Source organism: Gekko japonicus, unplaced genomic scaffold (genome assembly GCF_001447785.1).
Source record: "Gekko japonicus isolate JY-2015 unplaced genomic scaffold, Gekko_japonicus_V1.1 scaffold193, whole genome shotgun sequence".
Lineage (NCBI taxonomy): Eukaryota > Metazoa > Chordata > Lepidosauria > Squamata > Gekkonidae > Gekko > Gekko japonicus.
This window is the reverse complement of record NW_015161952.1, coordinates 325,943-337,755: the sequence shown is the minus strand read 5'-3', so window position 1 is coordinate 337,755 and position 11,813 is coordinate 325,943. Positions and strand designations below refer to the sequence as shown.

The following is an 11,813-nucleotide window of genomic DNA, read 5'->3' as shown; positions in this document are numbered from 1 at the left end:
CGCCAAGACTCAAGGAGGCGGCTGTTGCAGGGAGACCTTCATGCTGTTTATGATTAAAGATTGATTTTCCCCATTGCAACTAGGGTCACCAGCCACCTGCTGGGGGTTTTGGGAGTGGGGCATAGTGATGCTGCAGCACTGTGACATCTCTTCCTCTTACATATCCGGAAGTGATGTCACAGCACTGCTCTAGGAATTTTCAAAACAAACAAAAAACCAACCAACCAACCATAGAGACCTGGGAAATTCCTAGAGTGTTGTTGTGATGCCGCTTCCAGGCATGTAAGCAGAAGTGATGTTGCGGCACTGTGTAATGCTGCTTTCCCCCACTCATTTTCCTCCCGCTGCTCCACCAGTTTTCTTCCTCCTGCCACACTGTGTGTCCAGGACGTAACTGGGAAACGACTCCATCAAGAGAGTTCTGCCCTTGAATTCACTGAATCATGACGTGCAGTTGTTGACAGGGAGAGGGCTTTTATTGAAAGGACCAATACAGCAATTCACAAGGACAACAACAGTTACTTGAATACTGAAAGCATTTCTTCCACAACCACGGCCTGCAATTTCTAGCTGGCATTAAACGGAACGTTTTCTTCTCCTTTTAAATGGTGTCTCAAAGGTAACATTGCAAAAAAAGAGAGAAAAAAAAATCACGGCAACCCTTAAATGCATCAATTGCGAATTCAGTGTGCTTATTTCCTTTGTGTTTGTATCTCTGTGTGCCCCTGTGGTAGTTTAAAGTTCTTCAAAGTCATGGGCGCTTGCATTCATAGCTTCTGGGTGCATCACTCTTCCTATGAAGAAGATGGTGCCTAAAGGGAAGGGGGGGGGGAAGAGATAGAGATTGAGTGAGGACAATATATATATATGTGTGTGTGTATGTGTGTGTATATATATAGGGGTCATTTCCTGCAGGAGTGCACAGGAGCGGGCACATGCAACAAGCCCCACCCTCTGCTCCCAGCAGCCCTCAGTCAGAGCAAGAAGCAGTCAGGTAAGCTGCAGAGCCCCCCCCCCCGGCCCCCCGATCCAAAACAGCCCAGTGGCACCTTTAAGACCAGGTTTTATTCAGGTCCAAGCTCTCCCTCCTCTGCGAGGGCAGATTTGCACGTATCCCCCCCCCAATAGCTAGCAATCCAAAAGAGTCCAGTGGAGCCTGAGCGGTGGGGGTTGCCTTCTGACACACTTCCGGTGATTTCAGGGGGTGTGGCATATGCAAATAAGTCATGCTAATGAGTTATGCCAATGAGCTCCTGCACCTCTTTTTCTACGAAATGACCCCGTATATATGTTTGTAAGCTGCTTTGGACAGAAAGGGTATACATATTTAATAGAAGAAACCATTCACAACCATGAAAGACAGAAGGAAGGAGGAAGCAGAAAGGATGCTCTTTTGTTTCCCTTGTGGCACAAAAATTAACAGTACTCCAATCCTTCAAGATTGGATAATTCATGGAGAAGACTTTTATCCCTGTAACAATTGGTTCCTTTATTCATACTCCACTTTTCTTCCTAGTGAGGAGCCAAAAGCACCCTTTGACATCATTCTCCCCTCCTTGGTTTTATCCTCACGACCCCCCCCCCATGAAGCAGGTGAGGCTGAAAGGGTATGACTGGCCCAGCGTCACCCAACAAGCCTCCATGGCAGAGTGGAGATTCAAACCCGGCTCTCCCAGATCTGAATCTAACACTCTAGGCACTACACCACATTGCCTGTCAAGAAACAAGGGTAATTATAGAGGCCTGTTCAGGAAATCTAGGATTGGTGTAGTGGTTTGGTGTAGTGGTTAAGTGTGCGGACTCTAATCTGGGAGAACCGGGTTTGATTCCCCACTCCTCCACTTGCACCTGCTGGATGACCTTGGGCAAGCCATAGTTCTGGCACAGCTGTTCTTGAAAAAGAACAGTTTCTGTCAGAGCTCTCTCAGCCCCACCTACCTCACAGGGTGTCTGTTGTGGGGAGGGGAAGGGAAAAGAGTTTGTAAGCTGCTCTGAGACTCCTTTGGGTAGTGAAGGGTGGGGTATAAATCCAATCTCCTCCTCCTCATCCACTCATTGTGGAGACAGGAGCCAGAGGAAAGCCCTACTTCTAGTGCAACATTTTATGGTTCTTCTTTGTAACTGGCTTTAAAGTGCTTGTTAGTCTAAATGTGATGAGGAGGTCCACCTGTTCATATGTAAAGCAGGAAATGGGTGATATATCTTGTTTGGGGGTTGGGTTTTTTTGTCTTTTTGCAGAAAATAAAGTTTCCGGTGGACGGAAGCGGAAGCCTACCTCCTTCTTACCTTACAACATTTATTTAATTTAAATCAGTATTTTCTTCCTGTCTGGCTTAACGCTGGAGCCTAAACCAAGCTAGGAAAAAATAATTCTTACTATGGAGCACAGTGACAGTCAAACCAGGGAAGAGGCCAAGTTCAATTCCCCTCGCTCAGTTCCTGTCAAACAACCAGAAAAAGAGACTCGCCCACAAGTCAACATTTGAGAAGGTGGACTGGTGGACAAAACCACAGCAAGTTCTATCTAACTGGGCCTTTAAAGGAGGGTTAGCAGGGAATTTTTTTCTGGATTAGTGGAATCTGTAGATGTGCCCTTCAGGTAGAAAGCTCAACAGGCCCTTGCTAGTCAGATCCATTATAATGACAACACTACTCATCGGTCTTGCTCCCACTAGACGCTCTTGGAGGAGTTCTTCAGTAGGGCAACCTGATAGGATGAATAAGGCAATGCTCTTGCAGCATCAAAGGTGACATTGATGAGAGAAGGACACCAGGACGCTTCTGTGGAGAAGGTTGTCAGGCTATGGTTCATCACTACAATTTTACAGCTGCTCTCACCATCCTGAATTACAAAGGTTTCCCCCAAATCATTTTCAAACATCAGATAGTTGCAACATGCTCAAAAGGGATGCCAACAGAAGTGCCCATTATCTCGGGCCCAATCGGAGATGTCTGGAAGAGCATGCCTTTCAGCACTGAACTGAAGGAGATGTTGGAAACTGAGCCACAGTGCCTCCCAACACCCATACTGGGCTGAGACCATGAACAGTCTGCCTTGATTGGGGTCAGGGCGGTATATAATCTGAATATATAAATAAATAAATAAATTGTCTACATGAGTACATGGCTCTCTGTTTGGATGCATGCACCCAAGTTAGAGAGCTGAAATGTGCAACAGCTTCCCGACCTGTAAATCTGCAGTCTGCCTTGATTGGGGTCAGGGCGGTATATAATCTGAATATATAAATAAATAAATAAATTGTCTACATGAGTACATGGCTCTCTGTTTGGATGCATGCACCCAAGTTAGAGAGCTGAAATGTGCAACAGCTTCCCGACCTGTAAATCTGCAAGAGCAACTTTGTGCCATGTACTATTGGCTACAGAGCTGCCGTTTCGATTGCCACGGCTTTTCTCCTTATTGGAGAACGAGCCAGAGGACTCAACCATTATGAGCCGCAGAACGACCCACTCAACATCAGCCACAGGCAGAAGAGATTTTTTTTTAAAGGTAGCAAGAGTAGAGCAGCCAAGCACACTGTTCCTTTGGTTAATTTCACCTGTCAGGTTTAAAGCGACTCGTGCTCAAAGGTGAGTTCCAAGGTGAGTACAAAGCCTATGCTGGCCAGAATGGTAATCTTCATCAGAACTATCTCTCAACTCCTTGATATTCTGCATGATCACCAATCATATAACATAAATAGTGGGAGAGAGGCTCACTACCAGCTGAAGCCTCTCCCTTGGAAAGGAAGCTGAGATGCAGTCCTCTGCATGGATACTTGAAGGTCGGCTCCGCTGAACTGAACAGGATTCACCAACTTTTGAGTACATTTGATCAGTTGGTTCCATATAAACAGCTTCTAACAGAAGGAGATTTTAGTGAGGATTCAATAGGCAAAACAAGAAACATGGAGGGAAAGACCCATGCGCTCACCTGTTCTCCTGTTTCTGACCACGAAGAAAAATGGATGATCCACTATGACCTGGGGGTACAGAACTGCCATCCGACTAATAGCTATCATTCCTGGGGGTGGGGGAGAAGAGAAAAGAAACAGGCTGTGTCTGAAACGTCTCAACAGTGCCCTCCTAAAACATCACTCTCTTTTTCGGCATCGTATAATTTGTGACACACGAAGCCCGCAAGTCAGAATTCAGAACCAACAGTACTTGCTGAGGTTGTCAACAAGACACACGGCTAGAAACTTCAATCAAAGAGAAACTTGCTCAGAAACTCTGCGTCTGGCTATGCTCCAGGAATGATTCACGGCCGGTAGGTGTGTGATGTATTAACTTACATAGAGGCAGAACTTGGAAAGTTACAAAGGGGCCATTCCCGTGGGTCTCGTTTCACAGTGCGGCCACCCATTTATGCTAGGTGGAGTCTGAGTGCATTTGGAGAGATCTACCTTCGGTTGTTCTTGATCAGAATAACCTTGAGCACCTTCTCGGAATTCGACATTCTGTGTTGCAGTAGAACGGCAAGGTCTGAATAAGCTACGCAAAACTTTCGTGATTTCGTCTGGTTACTCCCAACTAGGCTTGCCAATCCGGCGTTGGCACCTGGCGGGAGACTACAGTGGCGTGGGTGGGGGACAAGCAACTGAGTGCTGTGCTGATGCATGACATCACTTCTAGCATGGAAGTGGAATGGAACATTGGTAGAAGAAGAGTCACACTGATTTATTTTACTTTTTTTTTTTTTTTGCATTTATATCCCGCCCATCCTGTAAACGGGCTCAGGGCGGGTTACAACATTTTAATAAATACAATAAAATTTAAAACACATGCAATGACATCACTTCTGGTTTTGGGCTGGGATTTCGTCTGGTTACTCCCAACTAGGCTTGCCAATCCGGCGTTGGCACCTGGCGGGAGACTACAGTGGCGTGGGTGGGGGACAAGCAACTGAGTGCTGTGCTGATGCATGACATCACTTCTAGCATGGAAGTGGAATGGAACATTGGTAGAAGAAGAGTCACACTGATTTATTTTACTTTTTTTTTTTTTTGCATTTATATCCCGCCCATCCTGTAAACGGGCTCAGGGCGGGTTACAACATTTTAATAAATACAATAAAATTTAAAACACATGCAATGACATCACTTCTGGTTTGGGGCTGGGAGCGGTGCTGCGTGTTGGCACGGCGCCAACCATCCCCCATCCTCCTTCCCCTGCGCTGTCGAGTGGCAGCAGGGGACTGAAGGCCCAGGGCAGGAGAGGCCTTGCCGTAGCAGAAGATCTCGGATCCCTAAGTCCAATAGATGTGATTGTACTGGTGACAATGCGATTAGCGTGCCATTGCTGTGGTGGGGCTTATGCACGGTCCATGCAGGGGCTGGTACGGATGTCAGACTGGCTTGCTGTTAATACCTGGAGAGCAGCCATCTGAATTAGTATTTTCCCTGTCTCTCTCTCTGCAGCTGATCCCCACACTGGAGCAGATTCCTGCCGACCCACTTAACACCAGTGCTTTGGCAGCGCTGATTGTAGCTGAGGCTAAATCAGGGTTTTTCTCAACCGAGGATCTGAAACTGTCTTCAGATTGCGATTTTGGGTCCTGGGCTGAGGAAATCTCTGGTTAGCCTTCATCACAGCTAACTACATTGTGTTTTGATAGCTGTAATTTGGTTCACTGTTGACGTTTAGAGGTTTGTCCCATTAGGAAGACTGTGCTCTGTTGTTGGACAGACTAGACCCCTAGGGACTGAAATGAAAAATAGGCATGGGGGGGGGAATGGAGGAAACAGTAGAGTAGGGGCCTGTAAGGAGGACAGACAAATAAAACTTGTTTGAAGAATTCTGCCACCGGTTTTCTCCTTGCCTGCACTAAGCTACCAACTCATTGCTAACAAACTCTTTAATTTCAAATCATAAAGAAAAGAGTGAGGGTTTGATCCAGAAAGGGGTGAGTTATGATCCTGAAGCTTGCTTCTGATTGGTCAGAGAGGGTTGGATCCAGACTAAATTCTCCTTTGGCAGAATGGAGCTTTCCTGCCTTCCACTGCAGTCTACTGGTTTCCATGGAACTGCTACTCCTGGGAGATAAGGGATGTTGACGAATGACAGAAAGCAGAAAGGGGGAATCTATGGAAATTATCAATCTAGCCTGGATCCAACCCTGGGAGACTTTGGGGATGGAGATGCATGGAATGCTGTCCTGCAATATCATGACATAATTTCTGGTCACGTAACTGGAAATGACATCACCACATCGGCAAGCATTCTAGGATTCATTAAAGTTCTATGATAAAACCATAGAGTTTTGGGTGAGTGCTAGAGCACCTGGTGACACAGTGACATCACTTCCAGTTATGCAGCCAGACGTGACATGAAGATGTCATGGAATGCTGTTTGTTCCCACATTTTGTGGGATTGTGGGAGGGCGGTGTGTGTGTGTGGGGGTGAGAATTCTCCCTCCCCTGCCTTGGAAATGGCAACCCTAATCCAAGCCCATGTCTGAGGGAGGAAGGGCACGAGAGTTACGTACTGCTACTAGCCTGCCTGAGTTTTCAAACAGCCAATGTGGGGGCAGGACAGGACTGCAGCGGGGCAGGGCAGCTTCCTCTTCCCCTGACTGGAACCTGATAAAAAGGAGGAAAAGGAGGCTACCAAGAGAAGGCCAAAGGAAGACTTATTTGCAGGCTGCTTACGCAAGGGAGGAGCAGAGACAGCTCTCAAGGAAAGGCTAGGCCCCAGAGACCAAAAGGACCAGGCAGCTGAGAGCAACAATTGGCAGAACTGCTCCCTGGGTGAGTTGGGCTCCAAACCTAGGGAAGAGACTGCAGATTCAAGTTAGAGGGATAGCACTTTAGCGGGGCTTGTGTAGGAAAGAGTAAGTAAAAGGCTCCCAGCATCTGATGAGGAGGGTTGGCAAAAGGGGGACACCATGCCCCAGAGGTGCCGTTGAGCACAAGTGTGACACCACGGTTAACCGGGGGGGGGGGGCAGTGTTACATCACCATTCATTTTTTTTTTCAGCAGGAGTTTTTACTGCAGCTATTACAGCCAGGGAAGCTGACGGGCCATTCTGGAGTGAGCACAGGATTTTGGAGCTGGGACTCATATTGGATGTATACGTTACGAACTGAGGCCTACGCTCTTTCTTCCATTTCTCGTTTTCCAGACCTGAAAAATATCTTACTGTGCCACCGGAAGGGACCAGAGGCTGAGGAGGGGGAGCAAACGGCTCAGATCCAGTGGACCACTCCCAGGGGCAGACGGATTTCATCTTCCCCTCCCACCCTTGGCAGCTCAAAATGTCCCCCGAATGCTGTCCTCAGGGGGTCCCTTGTCCCCCAGGAGCAGCACTTCAGGACAGGAGAGGCAAGAAAGTCATATTCCGCTGGATCCCGGCCAGAGGCAGAACGAAGCCCATTTCAGAATTATGAACTGCATTCTATTCCCAAGGTGTCTGTCACCGAGCCATCCTACACTAAGCTGATTTAAATTTAATATCTGGTGTACAAAGGACTACTGTGGGCCAAACATATTAGCAGAGAGGCAAGACTTGTTCGTAATTAAATTTGGAAATCATTAATGGCTTCCCTTTAGACGTTTCTGTTTTTCAAAGTATTTTATTAACTGTTGTTTTTTATTGCATCAGCATTTTTACAATCCCTCCTCCCACCTCAAAGTGCTAAGCAGGCCAGGGCAGGAGTCTGATCTTTGCAGAGGCTGGAAAACCCGCTCTGGAATTAGGGCACCACAAACCCTACTGCTTTTCTTCTAATGGAAAAATGGTAACGAGGGAGCTCAGTTTGTGATACAAATCAAGGTGTTTTTTTTTAAAAAACAACAACACTTTATTTGCTGGTGGAGGAAAAAAAGCAATATTTGCATGCGAGAAGCAAATGGTTCTACCATCTGGTCCTAGAAACTTTTCCCCCCTTTCTTTGTTACGGCGCATATTTATGCACCCTTATCAAAACGCAACTGTGTCTCTGTGCTATTCCCAGTCCTTTTGGAAACAACCGTTTCTCACAGCCTAATCTGATAAGAACATAAAAAGAGCCCTGGGGGCTCAGAGCAGTGGTCCTTCTAGTCCAGCAACCTGTTTCACACAGAAGCCAAGCAGCTACCCTGGGTAGCCAAACAAACAGGGCATGGAGTCTGAGGCCTTCCTCTGATGCTGCTGTAGTATCCAGAGGTTTGCTGCTTCTTTATGCATGGCTAGTCATCACTGGTGGACTTCTATGAATCTAATTCCCATAGGCTCTCATGGCCATCACATCGCCACATTGCTGAGCATTACTGGCAGTGAATCCCTACAACTTAATTACTCATTGAGTAAAGTTCTTCCTTTTCTCTTTCCTGACCTGACCCATCAACTTCATTGGGTGGCCCTGAGTTCTAGTATTATGGGGGAGGTGGGAAAACCTCTTTCTATCTTTGGCCAGGGTCCTGCCTATCTAAGGGACCATCTCTTCCCGTATGTTCCCTCAAGAGCACTGAGATCGGGGACTCTCCATCGCCTGGAAGTTCCAGGCCCCCGAGCTGTGAGGTTGGCCCATACCAGATCTAGGGCGTTTTCGGTGGCGGCTCCTTCCTGGTGGAATGAGCTCCTGGACGAGATCCGGGCCCTGCGGGACCTTGTGCAGTTCCGCAGGGCCTGTAAGACGGAGCTCTTCCCCCAGGCCTTTGGGTAGGAGCCGCCGCCACCGCCATCGCTATACCACCACCGCGATGTACCATCCATCTATCGTATCCTAGGGGGGTAGATGTCACCCGACTGTGTTGGGGAATTACTGTTCCTGGCGCTCACACTATCAAGAACACTGGCCGCAAATGTGAGTTGCTGTGCATTTTGTATAATACATGTAGTGTTGAAGCACCAATTTTTACTATGTATGTATTACTGTTTTATTGTTCAAAATTTTTTAAACTGTTATTAGCCGCCCTGAGCTATTGGATAGGGTGGGATAGAAATCGCAAAAATAAATAAATAAATAAATAAATAAATAAATAATAAATATCTGATGCTGTTAAGTTATATCACTGTAATGGTAGGTAAGATTCAACATGGCACTTCCAATAGTGGCGCTAGGGGATTCCTCATCCCCTTTTTTTGACACTGCAGTCCCCTAGTTTGACCCTGCCTTGGCATAAAATAATCAGCTGCAGAGTGTTCTTGGCTGAGAAATCAGATATATGCAAGGCGGGGGGTTCCGGAACCTCTTCGACAAAATTCTTTTAAAAATGTTTTAAAAGTTCACGAGTTTTCAGTATACAGATTGGAAACTGCATTTCCCTCTTGAGAGTTGCAGCACCTCTCTTTAAAAAACAAAAAACAGCCCTGGATAGATGAGTTCGCATACCTGTCCACTGGCTATAGACAACCTAGACTATAAACAATGTGCAGGATATAGGATCTGGCTTCCAATTCCCAGAATGTTCAGCCACACAAAAATAAACAGTTACCCTTCAGAACTGCAGTTCAAGACAAAACCTACTTCTCACCCCCAGACTCCCAGAAATGATATTTATGACATCAACATTAAGAATATGCTGTCCGCCCCTACACACATAACAGATTAGGAAGCTGAAGTCTTTAGTGGCTCGCCTAAGGCAACTCAGTGAGTAACTAAGCTGGAATTTGAACACATGAAACTGCATCAGACCATTGGTCTATCAAAGTTAGTACTGTCTACCCGGACTGGCAGCAGCTCTCCAGAGTCTCAGGTTGAGGTCTTTCACAACACCTGATGCCTGACTTTTTGAACTGGAGATGCCAGGGATAGAACCTGGGACCTTCTGCATGCCAAGTGGATGCTCTAGCACTGAGCCCTGAACCCTCAATCCAAACATGACTGAGCTGAAATTGGAACCAGGGACTTCTAACATCATAGCTCCTATCCTTCATCAGCAGGCCGTGCCAGTTAATACTGATATGCAATTTTCAGGTGCTGAATACCTGAAGCAGCAGCCGCTTCAGAGCCTTCTTCATTAACTTCTAGGAAAGCCTTGTGGATTGCTTTGGAGAGGTAAACTTCTTTGTTGTCTGTAAAGAAAGAAAAGGAGAGAAAGCAAAGCAAAGGATGAATGTTAGATTCATTCTCTGATGACTTAGAGGAAAACAAGCATTGGGCATGACCTACAAGGATGGAAGTCACAGGACTTCAGGCACTTCTAAAGCAACAATGGACTGGATTCTTTGATTAGACCCATGCAGTGTTACTTCAGTCTAAACCAGGGGTGTCAAACTGCTTTGATGCAGCAGCCTTCAGTTGTGTGGACCAAACTGCTCAGGAACCTGATCTACCCACTATGTAAATTACTGTGCGAAGCACCAGATCCTGAACTGGGCATAAACATCTGAAGCAGTGTTCCCTCTAAGCTGAGTTAGTGTGAGCTAGCTCACAGGTTTTTTTAGCCTCCGGCTCACACATTTTTGTCTTAGCCCAGGAAGGATGGCTCCAGAGCAAACTAATTGATGCAACAGCCAAATCGCTTGCTCACAACTTTAACGCCAGTAGCTCACAAAGTAGAATTTTTGCTCACAAGACTCCACATCTTAGAGGGAGCATTGATCTGAAGATGTAAGAAGTCAATTCACGCAGCCCTGTTTTGCACACCTGCTCAGACAAATAAATAAATAAATCATGAACTTCTGTTTTGATTTCTCATTACCTTAACACTGAAAAGGGAGAGTAGCTTCGTAAGGAAACAAAACAAAAAAAATAAACCAACGCCAAATTCAGTGCCTCCAGTTGGAACTCCAGTTTATTTAAAGACGGTGCTTCAGAAATATTGCCGGGTATTTAGTTTAATAAAGAAAACTGCGAACAACCAGCACCACCTGGGACGCTGCCGTTATTTGCTAAGATAAATTAAGAGCTCTGCTGTGGAGCCCATTCATCTTCCTTCCGTATGTTTAATGCTTGACGTTCCACCATAAACAACTTAAGCTTTAAATGGTAGAAGAGTTAATCTGAGTGTGTAAAAGTAGGGGTGTGGGGGTGTGGGGGAGGGGAAGGTAGAGGAGCATAAAACACAAATCTGCTGGAAAACATTCGGCTCGCAGATTAAATGCAAACGAATTCCACGCATCTGCCGGTTTCCATGTTTTATGGCCCAGTCCTGTGGACTTGCTGTGTCAGCAGCATTCTGCTGGAGCGAAATAAGGTTTGCAGGCAGTACAACACACAAGAATGACCCTGCTGGGTCCAACCAACGATAGATCTAATGCTGACGGGGACCAGCCAGAGGCAGCTGCCTCAAAGCTGGTGCTTTGTACAGGGCACTGGCAGTGGGAGGCAAGGATTTTTACCTCAGTGAAACATTTTTTTTTTAACCTCAGCAGGATGGTTGAGGGAGGCATGCACTTTGCAACTGGATTTTACTGTGTGAAACGGCAAAATGACAGCTTAAAGTGGATTGACAGTGGATTGAAAGTGCATTCTTCAGCACGTGTGAAAGTGTACCAAGATCTGGAAAAGCAAGATTCAAATACCCAGTCTGCCATAGAAGCTCTCTGGGTGACCTCGGGCCCCTCTCTTTTACTCCAGCTTGCCTCACAGGGTTGTTGATGTGAGGATAAAGGGAAGGAAGGGAAAACAACATTGAAAACTGCTTCGGGTCCCCACCGGGGGAGAGTTGGATTTATACCCCGCCCTTCACTCGGGGTCTCAGAGTGGCTTATAATCTCCTTCCCTTCCTCTCCCCACAACAGACACCGTGTGAGGTAGGTGGGTCTGAGACAGCTCTGAGAGAACTGCTTGTGAGAGAACAGCTCTGAGAGAGCTGTGATTGACCCAAGGTCACCCAGCTGGCTGCATGTGAAGAAGTGGGGAATCAAACCCGGTTCTCCAGATTAG

At 46.6% G+C, this 11,813-nt stretch overlaps 1 protein-coding gene across 1 annotated transcript in view; it reads right to left on the bottom strand.

Moving 5' to 3' along the window:
• Window positions 1-467: 467 nt before the first annotated feature.
• SERPINI1 (serpin peptidase inhibitor, clade I (neuroserpin), member 1) overlaps window positions 468-11,813 on the bottom strand; it is a 142,508-nt gene continuing 131,162 nt past the window's right edge. The window contains exons 7-9 of the mRNA XM_015429459.1: window positions 9,911-9,997; window positions 3,935-4,024; window positions 468-812 (exon numbers count right to left, since the gene is read on the bottom strand). Of these exons, the coding sequence (XP_015284945.1) occupies window positions 736-812; window positions 3,935-4,024; window positions 9,911-9,997 (254 nt within the window). The 3' untranslated portion in view covers window positions 468-735. The remainder of the gene's footprint in view (window positions 813-3,934; window positions 4,025-9,910; window positions 9,998-11,813) is intronic.